General features: G+C 49.1%; 4 protein-coding genes across 4 annotated transcripts; 1 reads left to right on the top strand and 3 right to left on the bottom strand.

Moving 5' to 3' along the window:
* Positions 1 to 99: 99 nt before the first annotated feature.
* Positions 100 to 3,186, bottom strand: AKAW2_60669S (NCBP1 family protein; the record flags this gene model as incomplete). The annotated part of the gene is made up of 7 exons (XM_041692820.1): positions 100 to 989; positions 1,100 to 1,281; positions 1,335 to 2,281; positions 2,346 to 2,613; positions 2,702 to 2,808; positions 2,880 to 2,971; positions 3,123 to 3,186. 7 exons carry the CDS (start codon positions 3,184 to 3,186, stop codon positions 100 to 102), a joined length of 2,550 nt encoding a protein of 849 aa, XP_041546167.1.
* A 1,562-nt stretch (positions 3,187 to 4,748) lies between these two features.
* Positions 4,749 to 6,385, bottom strand: RIM11 (GSK family serine/threonine-protein kinase; the record flags this gene model as incomplete). Its single annotated transcript, XM_041692819.1, has 7 exons — positions 4,749 to 4,882; positions 4,948 to 5,152; positions 5,206 to 5,399; positions 5,454 to 5,802; positions 5,926 to 6,009; positions 6,075 to 6,247; positions 6,340 to 6,385. The coding sequence occupies 7 exons, from the start codon at positions 6,383 to 6,385 to the stop codon at positions 4,749 to 4,751; spliced, it is 1,185 nt and encodes a 394-aa protein (XP_041546166.1).
* Positions 6,386 to 16,410: 10,025 nt separating this feature from the next.
* On the bottom strand, positions 16,411 to 17,629 carry tom40 (TOM complex pore protein TOM40; the record flags this gene model as incomplete). The annotated part of the gene is made up of 3 exons (XM_041692818.1): positions 16,411 to 16,518; positions 16,593 to 17,237; positions 17,318 to 17,629. The coding sequence occupies 3 exons, from the start codon at positions 17,627 to 17,629 to the stop codon at positions 16,411 to 16,413; spliced, it is 1,065 nt and encodes a 354-aa protein (XP_041546165.1).
* Positions 17,630 to 18,726: 1,097 nt separating this feature from the next.
* Positions 18,727 to 21,051, top strand: AKAW2_60666A (bifunctional fructose-2,6-bisphosphate 2-phosphatase/6-phosphofructo-2-kinase; the record flags this gene model as incomplete). Its single annotated transcript, XM_041692817.1, has 11 exons — positions 18,727 to 18,740; positions 18,875 to 19,063; positions 19,123 to 19,158; positions 19,220 to 19,317; positions 19,418 to 19,587; positions 19,653 to 19,733; positions 19,789 to 19,896; positions 19,950 to 20,069; positions 20,140 to 20,514; positions 20,576 to 20,752; positions 20,812 to 21,051. 11 exons carry the CDS (start codon positions 18,727 to 18,729, stop codon positions 21,049 to 21,051), a joined length of 1,608 nt encoding a protein of 535 aa, XP_041546164.1.
* Positions 21,052 to 21,125: the final 74 nt, after the last annotated feature.

Here is a 21,125-nt window from a genome sequence, read left to right as displayed (position 1 = left end):
AGAGCGAAGAGGAAAATGGAAAGAAATCCTGGAGTTGAAGATTGAAGGTCTCCTCCAAGTATATCTGATCCGATTACAGCCTAATCAAAGCTTCCACGCTCATTCGATGTCCACGCTCGCATCGGCTTCAGCGATATCCATTTCCCCATCTGCGGGGATACTTTCCGAAGCGCCAGTCTCTTCCGGGGCCGGAGGGGGAGCGACCGTGCCGACAGGAGTAGCTGTGGCCATGGCGTCCGCAATGAAAGATTCCTCGACGCCGGCCTTCCTGCGGAACACTCTGAGCCAGCGCTGGCCCCATTGCCGGATGATTTCATCCTCGGGCAAGTTTCCACTTCCGTCTCCTCTTTCCATCTGCTCGTCGTTGCTTCCGCCGGCCACTGATACGATGGAGTCTTCAATGACCTTGAAAAGAGATTGCATATCAACCTTCTCGCGACTGAGCGTCTCATCGAGGACACTGAGCTGCGGCTCGTAAAGACCCGGCTGAGTACGTGCGGCAACAATTTGGCGCAAGCGGTTGGTGACCTTTCCAACAGTGGCGGAGATCATCTCGAAGATGTGGGACTTGGCAAGAACGGTTCCTGCCTCTAGCTTGTCCACCAACGCCCATTCAATGACTGACAGTGGGGTCAAGATGGTGTAGTTGAGAAGCTTGTCAATGATGTTGATTCCGACGCCGGGCTGGTCGACCCAATACTCCATGACGGAGGTTATAATCTGGCGCCTCGCCTGTGCAGACTGGGGTCCGATGGCCAGGAGTCGTTCCTTGTTCCGTTCAATGCAGGACAGTACATGAGACAGAGACTTGGAGCCAACAAAGCAGATGGCCGTAACGAAGGCATCAGTTGAAGGCAGCAGCGGGTCTTCGACACCGAGAGATCTGGCTTGCTCTTCAATTGCGTTGATAAAAGGCTGGATCTCCTCGTCGCTAGCCTTCTTACGGACCAGTTGCATGATTTCTCTGCCTTCATTCGCATACGGAGTAGCTGAATGAAACATGAATTAGCCAATCGTTTTGAATCCCAGCCAAAGTCGAGTTTGTAAATAGGAGTGACTGAGAAGAGTGGGCCTGAAGCGAAGGAAGGGAAAAACTTACTATCAGACGAGTACTTGAAATCGGGAGTGTCTTTCTCTTTTCCTTCCGTGATCAAGTCTTGGTATGGGTCAGGGAGAGTGCCCCTGATACGCTGTGCAAAGCTCAGCCGGATCTCCTTGTCAAGGGCGCCGTTAATAAAGGCCATCCGGGGGTGAACGAGAGGCAGCTCCAAGTCATCAATCCTGCGCCATTGTTAGCCGATTTGCAATGCATTCTGCCTGCTCATGAGCCTTACCATTCACTCCATTTCCAAGTGAACCCAAAGTTGCTCAGGTGATGAGAGAACCAATCCAAGAATCGATGGCTTAGATCCAAATCCATTGTCTCTAGGCTGCGATACAAGAAACGGATTGCACGTCCTAAGCTCGGTGCGATAGCGGCCGGGGCTATCTTACAGCACTCCGTGAGAACCGAGTGGTAGTAAACCAGTTTGTGCTCGGGAGACGGCAGCTGGAATAATTGAGAAAACACGGCGTCCACAGCAACATCCTCGGGTTTCCAGAGATTGATGTCTCCCGGTAGATCGCGCAGCCTATCAAAAGGAGTCGCCCGCTTCACGAAGGTGTGTGGAGTAAAATAGCAGTCGACATCAATCAAGAACTTCGCCGTCGCAATGCGGTTGAAATCAAGAATGTTGATGGTGTCGACAAGGGCATCACGCATCAAGGAAGATGCGATATCTGAAGTAGGAGGGACTGTTTCCATGTCTTGATTAGCGTACACGGAAAGGTACGCCTCAGGGAAAATTGCCCTTGTTCCATTCTTCACCGGACTCGGAACGGTGATCTGAGGGAATGCATGCTTTGGCTCGTTTTCATAAGTCTTCGGCTCGGCGCCATTTTCTTGCGATTCTTGCCCTTCTTGTGCTTCCTCGGGCTCTTGTGCATTCAATGCCTCTAGCGCTCCTCTCCATGGCCTAGGAAGACACGCGAGCTCCCAGCCCCGGCCGGACTCTTTTTGTAATTGATTCTGGAGTAGGCTGATAACGCTTGGTGTAGCAATTGGCTTGCCGTTCTCAAGGCCGAATGGATTAACCAGGTCCACAAGAGTATGAGGGGTGGAAGCAATGATATCGGTCTTCTCCAGAAGTGCGGTGGCCTGGGACTCGAAACCGGCTGCTGGGGAGGCCATTATGTAGGGAATGGTGAAAAGGATAATTTTCACCAGCTCCAGACCGATCAACTGTATGCGCATCGTTAGCGAACCTGCGACCCTTTGGGACTGTCGGTTTATCGGCGTCGCTTACATCTTCCGAGGATGCTGTTTGAAGGTCGACAGCGCGCGCAAAGAGCTCCTCCAGTACCGGGAAGATGCCATCCCCTTCGAAGACACATTGGAGACACCCCAGGAACCGCAGAAGAAGCTTAACCTCGCGCCACGCGCCAGCGTCAATGTACTTCTGCAAGCACACGCCTGACCTACTGAGAACGTCGGACACGAGCTCGGATTTCTGGAAATTTGCGATGAGAACGGTCGCGGCGACGAAGGGGATCTTTAGCGGCTGCTCCAAAACACTAGTATAATAGCAACACCGTCAGCTCCAAGCTCGGCGGGGTTTCAAACAGGCCAAAAGGGGGGGCAGCCAAGTCAGTCAAGCCATACAGGTCAAGCGCAATGTCGACAAAGGAGTTCCTAAACTCCTGATCTTCGTAGTTATCCGCCACACTTTTTGCGATGCTCACAGCGTCGTCTTCTGCTCGTCTGGCAGCCTAAAGAACGTTCGCAGTGAGTGCCGGCACTTGCCACACTTGATCGAGTCTTTGGAGGAGGGTATTCGTACAGATTCAGCGATCGTAAGCAATTGCCTCCGGACCTTGACAATAAGCGGTTCCTCGTATCGACGCCTCTGGCGGCGGTCATAGTCATCATCTTCTGCATATCCCAAGAAATTGTTAATGGAGAGTGGCCACGAGTGAAGCTCCAGCTAGAAATCAAAGGCGGAGTCTGGGGGCATGGTAGCAATTGGCAAGCAAGCAATTGCAGCCAAGGACTCGATCACAGCGGAATCGCATGTTTTACTGACCTCTGTAGCGCCTCTTACGCCCACCACCCCTGGGGCCATGAGGTCGGCGTTCGTAGTCGGCCATCGCTAGCGGGCCTTATGTCCACACGAAATGTCTCGCGCAACGACTGCTTCTGGGTAGAATAAAGAGCCAAACTAAGCTGTAGACAGCACAGCTTCTAAGGGCGGCAGCAGCGAGGAGCTCTATATCGGTAATGCCGTCGCGATAGGAAGGGCATGGGTCTGAGAAGCAAAACATCAATAGTGCTCAGCTGCTGGTCGGGACTCGGGATCCTCCGTCCCGCTGATTATCTAACCATGTTCCTTCTGTCTTCACAACCAGAGCTCCAGTGGAGCCGTGGAAATTGTGCTGCGTTCAGCGAGGACTCAATTACTACTATTTGGTACATACTACTTGATAAGAAGGTTCAAGCTGTGTCATCTATGTCACAGCTACGGTGGCTGAAGAACAGTTGAAATCAAGTAATACCCATACGCGTATATGCTACCCCAGTAAAACACAAGGAGCATACTTGTAACCCATAGAAAACTGCAAGCATGCAAGCCAGAAGAGGTCAAACGAAGAGAAGATACAGAATGCTGTGGTTATACACAGTACGAGAACGAGAGTATCCAGGCAATGTTCTTTGGGGCCTCTAGGATAAACGACTAAGAAGAGCAGCAAGCAGGTAAATAGGTGAATCGTCTGGATAGCTTCATAGCCGTCGACGCCAAGTGTATAAGGCTTAGAAGAGAGGAAAGGGGGCGGACTAGAGAGGTGAGGGTAGAGGTAAGAGGAAGGAACCACGAGAATATGAGAACGGAGACAAAGAGATATAAATTCACAGCAAAACAGCATGAACGGGGCTTCTAGCGCGGCAAGTCGGGAAAGAAGACCTCCAATACCTATATTCAAGCACACTGACAGGCACGCGGTATGGCGCATCCAAACAAAGAAATCCTCAAAGATATCTGACGCATTTGTAGGATATTCATCTTTCCGCCCTTGTGGATAAAACTTGCGGCAATTTGTGAACAGAGCCCGTTCGATCGAGATATGAAGCTATGCAGACTTGATCCCGGAAGGCAGACTCACGCAATAAGGGTATCACTTTTTTACCTCCCAAGAGCTGTCTCAGACACCTCAGTAACTCCAGGCTATACCATCCCGTCAACCCCTTTGCGTGAAACGGTCATGATCCACTAAAACCTCCCACTCTTAAGAACTTTTTGTGGTCGTCAAGAGTCACAATTCCCTCTGCTCCATCTAGTTTCCCAGAGATCCCGGCATACCTATCTCCCTCTCCCTCTCCATGGAAACCTTATTCTTTTCGTTGCTTTTCTTTTTCCCTTTCCCTTTTTTTTTTTGGTAATATTTTGTTTTGTTTTCTTCCATTAACTTCCTTTCTCCTGCTCCTCATGCTCACGTTTCATCCTGTCTTTCAGTATTCTGCCATACAGAAGCCAGCTCCCGGATGCCCCAGCCTATGGATTAGGTCTACAGATTCGAATAAACCTTTCCCAGTTCAAGAACCGCCTGATGCATGAAGATAAGCTCGTAGGGCATGACATCAAATTTCCGCAATCAGGTGCAAACATGTTTGCACACGTAAGGGCGTGTAGTTCGTCAGATTTGCACGGGTTGACTCAGTCAAGACGCGCTATCATTTCTTCCTTCGTAAGAGGCTTGAAGTTGGTGATATCTAACCCGCGAGCCTCAAGTGCAGGACGTGCATGAGGGGGAATCAGCCGGCTGTTCATTGCGGGCGCGATAGAAAGTTCTATGACAGTGTCAAGTCGTCAGTGTGGGGGGCAACCAAAACAAGTGGTTTTCAGGGAGACCGACCATGCCTGGAGAAGTCGAACAGATTAGGGAGCTCCCTCGTGGAGCCGTTCGGGTGCCGCGAGTCGGGCAACCGGGTGTTAGGATCCCGAAGTTCGTCGAAGAATGGATGGCACATCGCTTCAATTGCTGACAGACGTTGCGTCGGTGTGTATTCCAGCAGGGCGGAGATTAAATCGATGGCCTCATGGGGGGCCCTCCGGAAGACCTGATGGACATCAGCATTTTTCGCTCGAAATTGTTTCCGCTAAGGGATCCCACCTTATTGAAGGGGTGTGGCTTGATCTGCGGGAACTTGTGTTCCATGTAGTTCGGGTTCATGGTGCGAATCTGCTCCCGCGTCGGGGTGCCCAGGACCTTGATGATCTCCACGAGCTGGTCGATTCCGGATTCTCCTGGGAAGAGTGGTTGTCCTAGCATCAACTCGGCCATCACGCAACCAGTAGACCATACGTCTGATGTATATTAGTACATACGCAGAGCCCCTGGGTTGAATTTGAGAGAAATACCAATTTTCGTGGTGTAGTTTGTTGCGCCGAAAATCAACTCAGGTGCGCGGTAGTAGCGGGAGCAAATGTATGAAACATTAGGCTCATTCTCGACAAGAATCTTGGCGGATCCAAAGTCACACAGCTTCAGAATACCGGTGTTTGGGTCGAGCAGCAGGTTTTGAGGTTTTATGTCACGATGGCAGATTCCCTGCGAGTGAATGTAGGCCAGAGAACGGAAAAGTTGGTAGATGTAGAGCTTGACTTCCAGCATCGGCATGGTTGTCTTCAACTTGTTGAAATAACGCGAGGCCCGATACACTGTCTCTGGTACATATTCGAGGACGAGGTTCAAGTACACTTCGTCTTTCTATGATGTTTCCATGGCATGGTCAGCAGACAAGTAGGGAAAAGGACGAGTAAGACGGGTTGCAGCATGAACTGAGGGGAAGCAAGAGGAAGGCAAGCGGTGTTGAAAAAGAGAGCGACATACCCTTTCTCCGTTAGAGTAGTAAAATGCCTTGAGTTCTACGATATTCGGGTGGCGCACGATCCGCATGATCTGAAGTTCACGATTCTGAGGGGGAGGGGGTACTGTTAGCGACCGGGTAGGCGATGACGAGCATTGGTGGCCTAGCATACCTTGAACCGTTTGTCCTGGAGAACCCTTTTGATTGCAGCATCTTCGCCGCTGGGCATCATCTTCGTTTGGAAGACGACGCCAAAGGATCCATTGCCAACGATTTTACATTGTGAATAGGAGATCTCCTTGGTTTCTCCCGTAAGTCCATCCTGGACTTTCTCGCGGACGACTTCTATATGATCGCAAACAAGAAGGAAAAGGTTAGCAATCGAGTCCAGCAGATGGGCTCAGCAACAATTGCGTAAAGAACGGCACGTCTCTTACCACCCATGCGCAGACTCGAGAAGACCCCAGGTCTATTCTGTGACATCACGGACGGCTAGTGGGGACAACACCGGGCGGCAACGTGGGCGATGCTATCGAGAATAAGGAGGGCTGGACTTCAACAGCGGATGTCGGGAAGGGACGCAAAAGTAAGGCGTGAGGTCCGTTTTGGGCAGACTGTACTCGGTGGAGCACTAGTTGGGAGGGGTGCTCTGGATGGGCGGAATATCCGAACGGTGGATGTTGAGTGGAGGTGCGCGTGAGATGAAAGGTTGAGAAGCAGGCGGGCGAATCGTAGAAGGGAAGGCTCAGACCAAGGGGACCAATGGACTTGGGGAGCGTGCCAAGAGTTGCAGACACAAGACCTGAGCAATGAACGCCCCAAAGATTGTGAAGCGGGTTTCTTTAGATGAGGGAGGGGGGGGTTGGTGTGGGCAGCGGTGGGTGGTGGAGGGGAGGAGGGTTTGGATAGAAGGAACAAATGTTTCTCGAAGAGAAGGAGAAAAAAATAAAATAGAAAGGAAAAGAGAAAAGAGAAAAAAGTGAAGTTATGTGTGAAAGAACCAGCAGCAGTAGCAAGTAGCAGTTTAGTAGTAAAGAGTACCGAACCGCAGCTGATTCGAGGAGGGAGGAGTGTAAAGTGTAGGTATTGAAATTCACGCCTCAGCAGAAGTGTGGCAGTGGAATTTCAAGGAAAGGCGGGTAAAATAAGTAAGTGTAGGTAAGAGAAAGCTCAGGCTCTCAAAAGGGAGGGATGGTCGGTCGGAGGAGAAGGAAGTGGGAAGAGAGGATAGTAAGAGAGAGACTTGAGCAGGTGACGTTGATGGAACGACGAAGCCCGAACACGCGAGGGCTGCAGGAACGCGGGAATAAAGCACCGGGAGGAGAGGAAGAAGGCAAGGAACACGAGAGCCAACTCCGGGCAAATAAGAGATATCAGTAAGAATAGTAATAGACGTAGTTGACCAGGGAGGTCAGTAAGTAGAATAAAAAATAAAAAAATAAAAAAGGTTAAAGGGGGGAGGAGGGAAAAAGAGAGAGGGACCTCTCTTTCAGAGAAGTAATAATGCTAATAATGAAATCAATGAATCAGGAGCACACGGGCGCTTTTCTGACTCTTGGAGGAAGATACCAATCAATACCAAAAGGAGGGAGAAGATTACTAGCATCCGATCAAAAACCAGCCTGTCTCAATATGTGGTTAAGTTGTTACTGTTCTCTCCCTGTCTGTTACTAGTCCGTTAGGCCCCAGAAGGCAACGTTTGGGTTTGGCTTGGGGTGGAGGAGGGGAGGAGGAGGAGGGGGGCGGGAGTGGTTCAACTTACAGCATTTAGTAACTTTACCTTTCCCGAAAGAAAGAAAGCCTGGGTAACAACCGATGGGCACGGAGCTATGGCAGTTGTGTGGAGAGGCAACAGAGATGTGGATGATGACGGTTGGGATTATTGGTACAGAGAACCAGAGGGATTGCTGTTTATGGCCGCCGGCATAAGAATAACCATTCTTTACACAGTAGCGTTCGTCCTCGAGTAGAGATAGTAGTATTCCCGTTCGAACAATAATGCCCCAGTTGGACTAATAATAAGGAGAGCACTTATACCTATAACCCACCAGCCTAGTCAAGAGTACCCCATATAAAGCTATAGGTATCTTAGCACTCTACTCCATTTCCTTCAATTTTTAATCTGATTTTATTTTTAATTATCTTGTTTTCATTATCCCATTCCATTACGGCAACTGGTAGCTAATGATGAAACTCCATAGGCATGAGGGTATATTGTGGGCTCGGCCCCGGAGGGGCAAGAAAATTAAATAGCCAGAATAAAAGAAAATGGAAAATCAAAAATTAAGGGAACTATTGTAGAAAAGGGAAAAAGATGAGAGACTGAGAGAGCGGCGTAATGAATGGAAATAACGAGTCTGTATACCTAAGTATTGATACAATACAATACCGGATCGGCCGCTCTCTGCCCCAGGTCTTTGCGTCTGGCTATGACGCTATTGCCCTTACCGGAAGCAAGGTACCTGGGTACCGCTAGTAGATAGGCGGTGCGATGCTACTTCTGCCCATCCTAGATGATGCCGCTAAGATATGTCACTATATACACATTTGATGAGGTTTTCTACGTATGATGGTCACTGTCTGGATTCTATATCCTGTACAGTGAAATTGTTCTTGCTCCGCTCCCCACCAAGTGACACACCCCTGCCTGTCAATCGAGAAATAATTGATTGGTATATGTCCCACTTCAAGATTAGAAAAGGAGGCATTTTTGGGTCCGCGGCTGGCGTCATTCCTAGGCCGAATATGAAACGGAACGGTAGGCCCAGAAGTATACAGTAGATAAAACACGAATATCATCAAACTAAGTTACATCTGATGGTAGAGTTGCAACATGAGCAGATCAGTAGGTCGAAAATAATGATGACGGACCTGAGGTGGAACCATCCAGATTGGGCGGGAGGAAGACAGCTGCTGCTGGGATTGAGAGAATGAGGGCCCATTCCTAATGGGCATATGACCTTGGCTCCGAGCGCTTGGGTTCGAGATTTAGCACTAATATTGTCGTTCAATATCTGACTATCTAGTGGTGCTTAAAACGGGCGAGTGGTGCATCTCCATTCCCGAACACCCTTGGATCGCAATAGTAATGTTTCTCGTTAGTTATGTTGGGTAGTTAACTCCCCCACCAATGCAAGCAGACCACGCTCGGGATCAATGGCCTTGATTCCTACCATTCCTGGCATCGCATTTTACAGGGGGTGGGCTAGAACAAGACCAGCAAGACCAAATCTTCCTTGTCCCTGCAGTAGAGAAAGGAGGGGTTGGTCAGGAGATTTCCGTAACTAACTAACTAGCAACCACGGCGGTACTTCTGAGTTTGTACGTAAGTGATGGAAGAGAAACCAACGCTCTTCTAGTGCTCGGTGAGTCGCGCGCCTCAACAATCTTTCCCCCCCTATCTGGGGACGAAATAACCTATATCGACCTTAGGGGCGTATCTAGTGTATCTTGAAAAGTCATATCCGTTGAGCTCAATAGCTAGCTACAACTAGCTCTAGGCTTTGGAGGGATCCAGGCCTTTCAAACCATCTCAGAACTTCTTCCCGCGGCCCGTAGAATGCCGATCGGGAAAGCCAAAGGCGAGCCACAGAAGAGGTGCCTGGATCACTAGTACCTCCCCATCCATGTCATAGCCCGATGAAGATTTCAGACATGGACAGTAAAGTAAGTAGGTCGTGAGGTAGAAGGTCCACTGGGCGGTTCCGGTGACAGGCAGGGTAGTTCTGCCATCATGTGCTGCCATTGGCCCCTGGGTGTCAAGTGACCAGCCGCGATTTTCACTGGAAGCCCGTTCATTGGCTACCCGTACTATTGCATACGTATGGTAAATACAGATCAAGCCACCCAACCCAAGAAAAATGACGGAAAACTAGGGTTAAGTGCTAAGGTGCTAAAAGGTAGGATAGTAGTGCGGAGGAAGGCGGGTGTGTATTCGGTCGCCGCATATTTGACCAGGATCTAGACTTCAACGTATTTGGAGGGCGGGTGGGCTGCTCACCAGGGCCGGCTGCATATGTACTCCTGCTGTACTCTTTACTCTTACTGCGGTCGGATTCGAGGTCGGCTTGGAATCGTCTCGGGTAGACTGGCCATAAACATGTCACCATGCGACTGTTTATGTCCGACGCCACAGGTACAGCAACAAAGGATGCTTGAGCCTATGTCAATACTGCAATGGCGTAGCAATAATCACCATCTCAATACGGGATCATAAGGGCATCATGTCTGACCAGTGTCAAAAATAGGCCAATGCATAACGCATGTGTAGAGTTTCAGAGTCTTGGCTCAAGCTCTACGGAGTAGGAAAAGTATACTGCAAACGATCTGGATGCAGTGGGCGATGCCTTGCCCACGTGCATTTTCGCGGTCCATGCTCATCGTGTCCACGCTTGAGTAATAGACCAATACTTGTAGCCGTTGAGTATTCTTAGTAGTCTATTTACTACATCGTTGAGATTCGTACTTCCTGCAGCGCCTCAACCGAAAATGAAGTACTCCGTCGAGAAGTACTTAACTGTATATATTCGTACCGCATGATGCAATTGCCACTCTGCATTTATCCGAACGGTCTCTTGTAAGCTCAGCTATCGCTTTGCATGGGCATGTTGCTTAGCGGCAATAAACTCTCGTCGGGTTACAAATCTATCGTATTGAAAGCGAATGACATATCACAAATTTACATCACATAGAAAAAAAGAAGAGTCACGGGATGAGAACAGACTTACACTACTAAGTAACTATCAGAAACGACGCTTCTACAGCCAACCCCACAATGACTAGGGCAAGCGCATATGGTACTAATGATTTATCCACTTAGTACTACTAGGAGCAGCTAATGTTGGGCTTCTTAATATAGTAGCAAGGGTCATTGTAGTTCTGATAGTAAAGGCGATCATGTGAAGCTCATGTTTCACACGTTTAGCTGTCACCGGTAGCTCAAAGAGACAAAATCCTCCGCCTTTTGGAATTTGGCTTTTTCCTCAATACCATATTCCATACTTCTCCTTTTTAGTATTCCGCTTTATAAGGCTTGGCATGTATGCATCTCGATCGTATACGACCGCCCGACATGCATGGATTTTCACCCATCGGCTCAACACAACAGTTGTCGGACTATCTAGAAACGCTCTGTGCCGTGTCCTAGCTCCCTTACCTCCTCTATCCTTGCAGCTTGCTTCTTCAGAAACATGAACATAAGTAGGTTGCTTATGAGACTCACAGAGGCATGTCGGGATTGGGAATTGGATACGATTGGACATCTCTCGCATTTGTTTTCTGACTTGTTTCAATAGCAGCTTAACCGTCACTGAACTTTGGGGCGTAAGAATAGCATGAGCACTTACAGAGAGAACCGGCACGGGAGATTATGCAAACCCCTTGCTGCGCAGACTTGCAAGCGTATCAGCTACCACAGTCAGTAGGTCTCAGCAGACCATGATCCCAGATAACACGACTTGAAAAGCTCCTACTTAAGATTGAGAGCATGCCATTCTTGAACCACAACCTTCTCATTTGCCACCTTATCTACATCAACTGGATTTACATGAGGGACTAATTGCAGCCACATACCAAGCTGAGACAGGGAAGGGCTTGAAAAATCTAATGTTCGGAGGCGTCGGGGTAAGCCACTCGGAACTCATCCAGGCGTGTCGTCGAATTAAAGACGAGGTCAGAGTGTATGTTGCATATTGACAAAGAGTAGAAAATGTCAATCATAATGACATTAGGCTCTTGCGTTCATGAGCTGTAAGAGAAGAATGGATGTAGAGGAAGGATAATAGACTAGTCGAGCAATCGGTAGCTGTCCTGCAAACCGAATTCGAGACCACGCACATCCGTTGGGTTCATCATTCTTCCTTATTCAATTTTTCTTTTTCTTTACGTATCTAGCATCAAACATACATAAGTCGTTTATATGCGGTCTATAGCTCCGGTGACACTGCAGACAGTCTATACATCTCATTGAACTTTGCTGGAAGGTGTGTGTGTGAGTGAGTGTAAATATAAGCTGAGCATGCACGTACTTGGGAGTAGGTACCCAACAACATACATACCACATGTGATTATCTCTCTGCTGATGCTTGACGTACCTCAAGTTTACGAAATACAGATACAATACCTGGCATTCACACTAACAAGTATCATATAAGAATTGCCCCACATCGACTCAATGGTACCTCAAAAAGGACCAAACTGATTGATGCACATAAGAAATCCTCCTGTGCGTATTTGTGCGCTTGGAGCCACCACAGAAACTGGCAGGTTGAGAGTCTGGGAGTGCTGCGTAGGCCTCGAAAAGATATCGATAATTGTCTATAATGAGGCCTAGTTGAATCCAACGTGACTAGCTAAATAAGTTGTTTACAGTCGAGGGGTCAGGTGATTGTTAAGAAACGATACGACAAAAAGATCTACCAAACCATGACTTTGTGAAATTCAGGTGCAGGCAATTTTGTTCATATGCTTTGGATTAGGCTCCACTAGATACAGCCTCACCCTGCCACTGTGCATACCATCCGACATACCATACCCATCAACAAGAGGAGACAGGCAATAAGACCATGGCTAACAGTTCCTACGAATCATGAAACATTATTAATATGTAGGGCTCTTCTTTTAGGGCCATTGCAATCATGAGGTGGGTTACCTCATTCACTGATCCTTGGCTCTCGCTTTCAGAGTTTGGCCCGGTCGGCAGGCAGCTCAAAGGCATGCTGCTTGGTTACTGCGGATCGCCGGGGGGCCACACAGCGTCAGCAGATCACATTCAACTGGCTCAAGTTGTTGGTGACTTTCTTTCTTTTCTTTTCTTTTTTTTTAAACCCCGAGTTACTCTCAGGTGACTGCAGCTTTGCTGTCTCGGTGAGGCAGCTCATGTAACAACCATTGGCCACCAAATGGTCAATTCTACCACTGCTTCAGATATCCCTCCATAGTTCATGATGTGATTTTCGTGAAACAGACTAGGGGCCGTGCTGGGACACAAGTGATAGTTACCGAGCTCTTAATTAGTTCAGACTCAATGATAGTTTACTATTTGATAATGATGAGGACTGCTGTAGGCCAACAAGCAGGGGTAGAACGGTAGACCAGTAAAATGGATGACATCGATGGCTTTGTTTTCATCATTGTTGTTTCGGAAAGGCCTGCTGCAATTTATGCTTTACTTCCTCGGTCGTACTATGTAGGCTGAGAGCCTGTTATGTCCGCAACGTTGAAACCCTACTACTAAGGTACAAATTGGCAGGACTATATCACTCACAGCGTTGATATATGTGAGCATTTGGTGTCCACCACTACGACTAGTACATTTCTCAATACCATCAAGGCTTGTTTCTCGGAAAAGACAACCCTGTAGATGTTCGGCAGGAGGATCAAAGAAATGTGCCTGCCTTAACCGAGATCAACATCATAACCAGCCCAGCCCCCCCTCCCCCCAAAAGTATCCGAGGTGCGTTTTCGGCCATCTCCAAGGCTGAGCCAATAGCGGTAGCTCGGCACTTCGTTTACTAGTATCGTCCAGGGCATGAACCCAGCTCTACTGTGAACCAAAGGACGGATGTACCTGATCTTATCACAGAAGTCAAACCCTGCCTTGGCCATCTTGTCCATGAAACCTGGCCCTATAGCAACACCGCATTTGTGTCTCTCAAGAGTCAAGATTGCTTCCGTATTTTGTGTCATCTTGGCTATTGCCCTTCACGGTAGACTTTGGGATGAATTCAGCCGCGGAAACCTGTTCCTTGTGTCCCGAGATGCCTCTGTGTCAGCCAGATCAAGCGTCCAATAAGACCAGGGGAGTAAGTTAGGTGTCTCTCTCCCTAGTCTCTCTTTGAGCGTGAGAGTTACTTGGGCGGCCATTGAAGGACAATCACAGGAGCAGGAAAAGTGGAAACAAGGGAACATGACCCAATGACCACCACTGTTATTGAAATCAACAATGAAGAACCCCCAAGAAACCCACCACACAAGTAGGTCCAGCACTAAGGACGAAGAGCGAAAGGGAGGGATGGGGGGAAAGAGAGTGCGAGCGAGCGAGATAATTTCATGTCCAACCGAAGAGATAGGGAATGATGTCACCGTGGGGCAACTGTTGGCCTTCTTTCCGCCAGCAAAGGGTCATCGTGAACCTTCAACCATGGGTTTCTCCTCGCATTTAGACCCAAGGATTGCCACCAGCACGAGGCCCAACCAGTTGGGGGATTTTGTGAGGCCTGATGAGCGAATCGGACCTTGGTGGGTAGTAGGACCATGTAACCGGGTCTGATTCCGTCATTTAATCCTTTCCAGATCTCGAGCTAGGAAAAGGTGGAAGGATAGGACACTTGTAGGTAAAAGTAGATAGCATGGAGGCTAAAATAGCTGCTACATTGGGGGAGTAGGCAGCACTGGAGTCTCCAGAGTGAGGAGAGACCGGGGGGAAAAAGCGCAGTAGTGCAAGACGTGTGTGCCATCGGGCGGGATTGAAATTACATGGGCTAATGACCGGGCACGACGGCTCTACTTCCTTTCCGACTCTCCGTGACGAATGTAAATCGTCTAGATTATCTTGATATATTCCATGTAGTATCATCTTTAATGGGCCTTAGACTCGCGGAAAAAAAAAAAAAAGAATCTGCAAGGCAGTTGACCCTGTAGGTATATTCCCGTTTTCTATTATTCTATACAGTAAAGAGATGCTTGCATTAGGTCGTGTAATATTCCACTCTTGATGGACAACGAAGGCTCCATACCTAGTACTTACTACCCACGAAGTCCCTCTAGAGTCTAGACACTCATTGAGGATTTAGTCTACTCGGGGCACAATGCCATCACCAGGCACAACAGTAACTAAAATACTGTATCATCCACCAAAAGCCAAGGTTGCCCTACTACGTATCTAACAGTGTTTAGTATCCCTCGAAGTCACCTGCCCAACACAGCTTATAACGATGGAGTAAGAGAAAATGGAGTCCCCTCACACTAACTACGGAGTAAAGGTGGAGAATACTAACCTGCGTGCCTCCAATTCCCAACTAATCCACTAGTCCAGAATATTGCCTAATTACAGCCAGATCATAATTATAGAGAACCCACCAGATTCCCACTTAAGCGTGACACTATCATCCCAGTTTGGCCCCTGCTGCTCCGTAGGAAAAAGGAAGGGTAAAAAAGGGAATGGTGTGTTTGGGTCAAACAGACGACCACGCTATCTTTTTAGCGTCCAAGACGGCGTCTTTGCTGTAGCGGGCCAGAGAGTGAGAGAGACTGAGTTGAGTTGAGTATACTGTTTTTGGTAATGGGCTGGAGAAGTGAATGGATCCTTTATCCTTGTATCTGCGTAGCATTATCTAAATATGGTAGTTTTGTTACATGAATGGTCGTTGCTCAACCCGCAAGAGGTATATTTACTTGACAGTTCATATTTATTTATCAGCTTTCCTTCTTTAGTTGTGGCTCTGATTGACAGCCAACTATCTGTTTATTCATCGTGATCATGGTTCTGGACTCTTTAGTCCTCCGCTGCCCTTCCTTTCCCACTTTTCCTGTCTGACTGCTAAATCACTTCTTTGTTTCTCTGTCGTCCGGGTACTATTTTGATCGTCTGATCTGGCAGTCACTTCATCGAGCTACAACTATTGGCAATAACCTTCGTGTAGCAGTCACGAGGTGTCAAGTGGTTAGGGATGATCAGAGCGTGCAAAGGTCATGCTCGTGGAGATATTTTCGCTACATGTTCATAGCGCAAAAGTGGCCGCTATTATTGTTGGGGGAGATATGTTGGCGCAGAATACAGGTATTGCGAGGAGACATCTCGAGAACCCTCGTTCGGGAATGACATACGAGATGAGGGAAGGTGCTCCCGATGCAGCGTCGGCTATGTCCCGTGAAATCGATAAATCTTGCTCTTACTCCATTCGCTGCAAAAAGTCTGGCTAACGCAGGTGACCCTGATGAATGACCCGGGTCCCTCAGCGACGCAAGGAGTCCATCTCATCACAAGGTCCGTCACTCTCACTTCGATTTTCCATGTCATAAGAAGCAGAACGTGTTTTACATTGCCCCATCTATGATGCGTTAAGGATAAAAACAAAACACCGCAACAGCTTTCCGCAGATGATGCTTCCATGCATGCCTAGCAGTCATGTCCATCGGCCAAAGGTTGCCGTCGAGATAAAAATGATAAGAAAAAGTAGAACAGCGGGGGAAAGAAAAAAAAAGAGACAGGGGTACATTCATAGATGAAGGCATAGACAAAATCGAAATGATATCTCGACTGGACCGAAGATGGATCTATACAAAACTTGGTTCCGTGGCGCCAAACGACTGCCTCCCTGGACCAGCAAACCGCATTCGTGGGGATAACCGATGTGATACACCATCGTCCAAACATGCACATGGAGAGAGAAGAGCTACTAAAACAAATAGTGAAAAAGGTATAAGCCGAGGGCGGATGCAGAGCAATAGCTTCTGTCCTCCCACTTTCAGGTGGGCCCCATTAGCCCCAGCTGCACGTCAGTGCGTGCTTAGAAGGGAGGAGGGACCATGTCCTCAGGGCTCATCTTCTCTTGCTGCTCCATCAGTTCCTCGCCCGCGATCTCAAGGGAAACAGCAAGACCGAGCTTGGCCGTTTGCTACAAAGAGAACAACATGTTAGTGACTAATTATCCACCTGGAATGAAGGGACACTGCAGGAAGTGAAGCTCACCTTGGCCTGATCGATCTCACCGGCAAAAGTAAGAGCGATGGGCATAGCTATCCGCTTCTCCAGAAGGCAGCTGACCTTTCCGGTGCTGTCGACCTGAGCACGGAAAGTGGAAGCACGGAAGTCGTACTTGGCGCCAATGGCAGTGGTGCCGTCACGGCTGGGACCACCCATGAGAGCAGCAGCAGCGTTAGGAGCGAACTGGAGGTTCATGTCAACACCAGCCTCAACACGCTCGGAGAGCTTCTTCCAGTAGGAGGCGGTGATGACACCCTGAGCCTGCAGCTGAGCACTGGCAATCCAGTCGGCGGTCTTGTAGCGGGCACCGTAGGAGAGAGCAGATTCAGGACGAGCGTTCATGGCCTGGCGCTGCCAGATAGCCTCGAAACCAAGAGCCAGGTTGGGAGTAACAGACTGGAGATAGCTTCCGACGAAGATACCGGTAAGACCGCCCTCCAAGTAAGAGGGGTTGAAAGCCTTGAGAGACGCGGAGAAATCGTCGCCGGTGTAGTCATTATCAAGCTGCATCAAACCCTGGCCACCGGGCATGATCTGAGTGTTGGTCTTGGTGACAAACTTGGGGGTCCAACGGTAGTTGCCGACAGCAGCGAGACCTCCATCGCTTCCGAGGTTGCCTTGCATGAAGACCTAAAGTCCCAATGAGAGAAAATGTTAGCCATCTACACATGATATATATTCAGAAGTAACATATAATCATTGCACCTTACCTTAGGACTTCCGTACATGGCGGAGAAGTTGTATGGGGGCATGTTGCCGGATCCGCCCATGGAGAAAGCATGCGACACACGGAACAGAGGAGACATGCCGAAAACCTTGGTCAGGTCCGCCCGGAGACCGGTGAACATGAAGTTGGACAGCAGGACATCCTTCTGCACCTCCCGGGAGATGTTATCCAGGGTGCCAGGGTTGGGAAGGCCGAGGGCGGCCCTGCGCTCGGAGAACGAGGTGTATGCATCCTTGAAGGCCGCGGCCACGGAATTGTCCGTGAGGAAGGAAGGCAAAGCTAGAGAGTCGGACATTATGAAGTCTGATGAGGTATTAAAGGTCGTTATACAGGACGGGAGAGGAACGGAAGATGATCGTTATACGCGGTTCGTCCTTGTTGGGAGGAGGAAAGAGGAAAAGAGAAGAGACCTCGTTGAGACCAGCCCGGAAATTGAACCTGGAAAGGCGAAGAGCAACGTGAGGGATAACACGACGCTCTTGCTAATTGAGGAGTGAAGGTTGTGTCCGACCTGCTCTGGGGGATTGAGAGGGGGAAGGTTGAACACCAGGGCAGATGGATTGGGGGAGGGAGATGGATGAGATGGTGATGGGGAAGTTCAGTTTCCAGGCGTTCTTTCGACTGCCAGAGCTTTCGGCTTTGAAAAAAGTGACTGGCGCCTTTCCGCCCCGGCTGCGCTGGGCCGTCGCTGTGCTGCGCCGTAGTCACTGACTCCCTCAATGTAGTTTAGCCCGCTTCGGGCTGCGCCGGGATTGGGATCTTTAGTTTGGCCGACGATGATATAATCCTCGAAGCTATCTAGTTAACTAGTTCATCTCTCTCAATTCGTGAAGAAGAGAAGAAGAAGAAGAAAAAAGCAGAGGTCTCACGGATCCTATATCATATCTTTCGGAAATTTCTTGTGCTCAAATTGTCTCGACTTTGTCACAAACCCTTCCTATCTCTGTCTCTCTCTCTCTCTCTCTCTTTTCTTTTCTCGGAGACGAGCAACCAATCGGGTGTGGATCGGTCTATAGTTTATACCACCGACGGTGTACAGCTCCAGTACACTACTAACTAACTACTACTCACTACTTGGTAGTCAGGTAGTCACTAACTTACTGACAGTTACAACAACTTGATTAGTCTTTGCTGCCGCCCGATTGGGCTGTCTTACTTTGTTTTCCCTGAGAGTGTCTCTTTGCAGAAAGCAGTACTTATTACTTCTACTACCTAATCTTCCGTCATTACTGGGACTTGCTTTTGTGCGGGGATGTGTTGAGCGCCTTCCTTCGTCTCTATTGCTCTCTACCGATACCCCTCGTTAGCCCAGCCCAAGCTTGACTCTACTATTCTTCCTTCTCCCCGAACTACCCCATCCCATCCCATCTCGCCATTATTATCATTACCGCCATGGATACGTTACTGTAAGCTCGATTCAGTCCTTCCATCCTCAATATGTTTCGCTTCTTCTCCGAATCGTCGTGCTGGGTCCGGAGTACTTGCGATACTGCTGAACCTTTCCCGATTATCGATCCCACTTGCTCTAACGTACTCTTAGAACCGCGGATATCGTCGCCAACTCCCCGCGATTCCGGCGCAAGTCGTCGACTTTCGTCGATGCAATTCACGACCTGCCTGAAAAGGCCGATTTGGCTCCCGCGCAGCTCTACAGCACCGAATCCGGCCGACTCTTCCATTCCGGCCGCATTGTCATCATCACGGTAGGATTACCGGCAAGAGGCAAGACGTTCGTTTGACCAAACCCATTTGTCATTGGTCCACACCGACTCATTAACCTTTGGTTAGGCATATGTCGGTCGCTCTGGCACGTTACCTTCGCTGGTAAGTACACCATCCGGCTCATGGCTGTATCGCTGGCAGGTCCGAATTGACATCATCGCAGGTTAGGCGTCAAGACAAGAATATTCCACCTCGGCGATTATCGACGTGCTACCATCCCCTACGGCCAAGATATCCCTGATGACTACTTCTTTGTCAACGGTACGCGATGGCCTCTTATATCTACCCAGACGTACCTTGGCCGGCCTCAGTGGCTGACCACTTTAATCTTAACAACCTCGCTTGCTAACTGAACATGTAGCGTCGGCTTCGTCTGTGCTCCTAAGGCAGAAGATTGTGAAGCGATGTCGCGAAGATATATACCACTTCTTGAATCATGAGAATGGGCAGATAGCGATATACGATGCAGTCAATCCCATCGCTTCGGGACGACGGTCACTCGCCAAGGAATTCTCCAAGCATGATATAGAGGTACTCGAAATCGGCCTACCCTTAATATTATACACTTGCTAATTCTGCCCGCCATGGAAATCCAGACTCTGTTCATTGAATCGTGGTGTGACGATGAACGCATAATCGAGGAGAATGTCCGACGGGTCAAGATATCCTCACCTGACGTACGTATACCTACCATGGAACCCCGATTCTATCGCGCATACTCACCCTTGGCAGTACGTAGGGTGGTCTTCAGAAGACGCGGTCAAACATTATTTGACCAGGATAGCTGCCCGTATCCCCCAATTCCAGACTATGGAGGAGACGGACCTCAATTACATCAAGGTATCTGCTATATCCTGCATGATGCGGCTTCCCTTTCGCTAATATCTCACCAGATGATCAACGCAGGTGAACGTTTGATTGTAAACAACAAAAGCTTTGGCTATCTCTCTAATCGGATTGTGTTCTACCTCTTGAACCTCCATATCAAATCAAGACACACGTATTTTGCCAGAGTCAGTCTGCCTGTTGCGACGCATATTGAAGGGAGATCTTTAAGTTACTGACGAAAATGTGTGTGACTAGGCCGGCGTTTCACTGGAAGCAGGCTCATACAAAGCGGATGCCTCACTATCCGAGCAAGGAGAGGAGTACGCCAAAAAGATGACAGAGTGCTTGCTGCAGCACAGGGAGGCTGAAAGACAAGCTATGGCCGATCAAGGGGAGAAAGACTACGAGCTAAAGCCGCTGACAGTTTGGACGTCTACGCGACGGAGGACAGTCGAAACCGCCAAGTATCTCCATGAGAAAGGTTACAAAGTACGGCAGCGATCACAAATGAGCCAGTTGAACCCTGGGGTATGCGAGATGATGTCGGAACAGAAAATCCGCCAGGAGTATCCGGACGAGGTGGCGAAGCATGATCTTGACCCCTATCACCATCGTTACCCTCGAGCAGAGGTAGGCCGTGTTCTTGTTTGCGTTTAGTCATGGAGGGTCCCGAAACTGACTTTATTGGTAGTCCTATCATGACCTTGCGGTACGGCTGGAGCCGATTATCCTGGAGCTTGAGCGCGAGCAGAATGATCTCTTGATTATCGCGCACGAGAGCGTATTAAGAGTGCTTTATGGATACCTGATGGCATGCAATGCAGCCGACATTCCATTCCTGGAGTTCCCACGGGACGAGATAATTGAAGTGAGGCGATTGTTACAGGTTTAACGGCGTTGAACACCTCAGCTAACTGACTTCTTCAGATAATACCCGAAAGCTATCAGAACGAGGCGCGCCGAATCCACATCCCTGGTCTACCCAAAGAGATCATCCCTGGCTCACCCGAAGACATCAAGATTCCCGTCCCGCCGAGTGGGATGATGACCCCGCTGGCTGGGGGACTTGGCAGCCCAAAGGAAGGCCTCGCAACGCCGCAGAGCGGCCTTCGAACTCCTCGGGAGCCCGAGAGGATCTCACAGCAGCATGTGGAAGATGTTGTCTAGATTCGCATTCCATCTTGTATATAGGACCCCGCGACCGCTTGCCCGTAGGAGTATCGTCGGTACGATTGTGAACG

The sequence above is a fragment of the Aspergillus luchuensis genome, chromosome 6, assembly GCF_016861625.1.
Source record: "Aspergillus luchuensis IFO 4308 DNA, chromosome 6, nearly complete sequence".
Taxonomy (NCBI): Eukaryota; Fungi; Ascomycota; class Eurotiomycetes; order Eurotiales; family Aspergillaceae; genus Aspergillus; species Aspergillus luchuensis.
The sequence above is the reverse complement of the archived record's forward strand: the minus strand, read 5'-3'. Positions and strand labels throughout refer to the sequence as shown.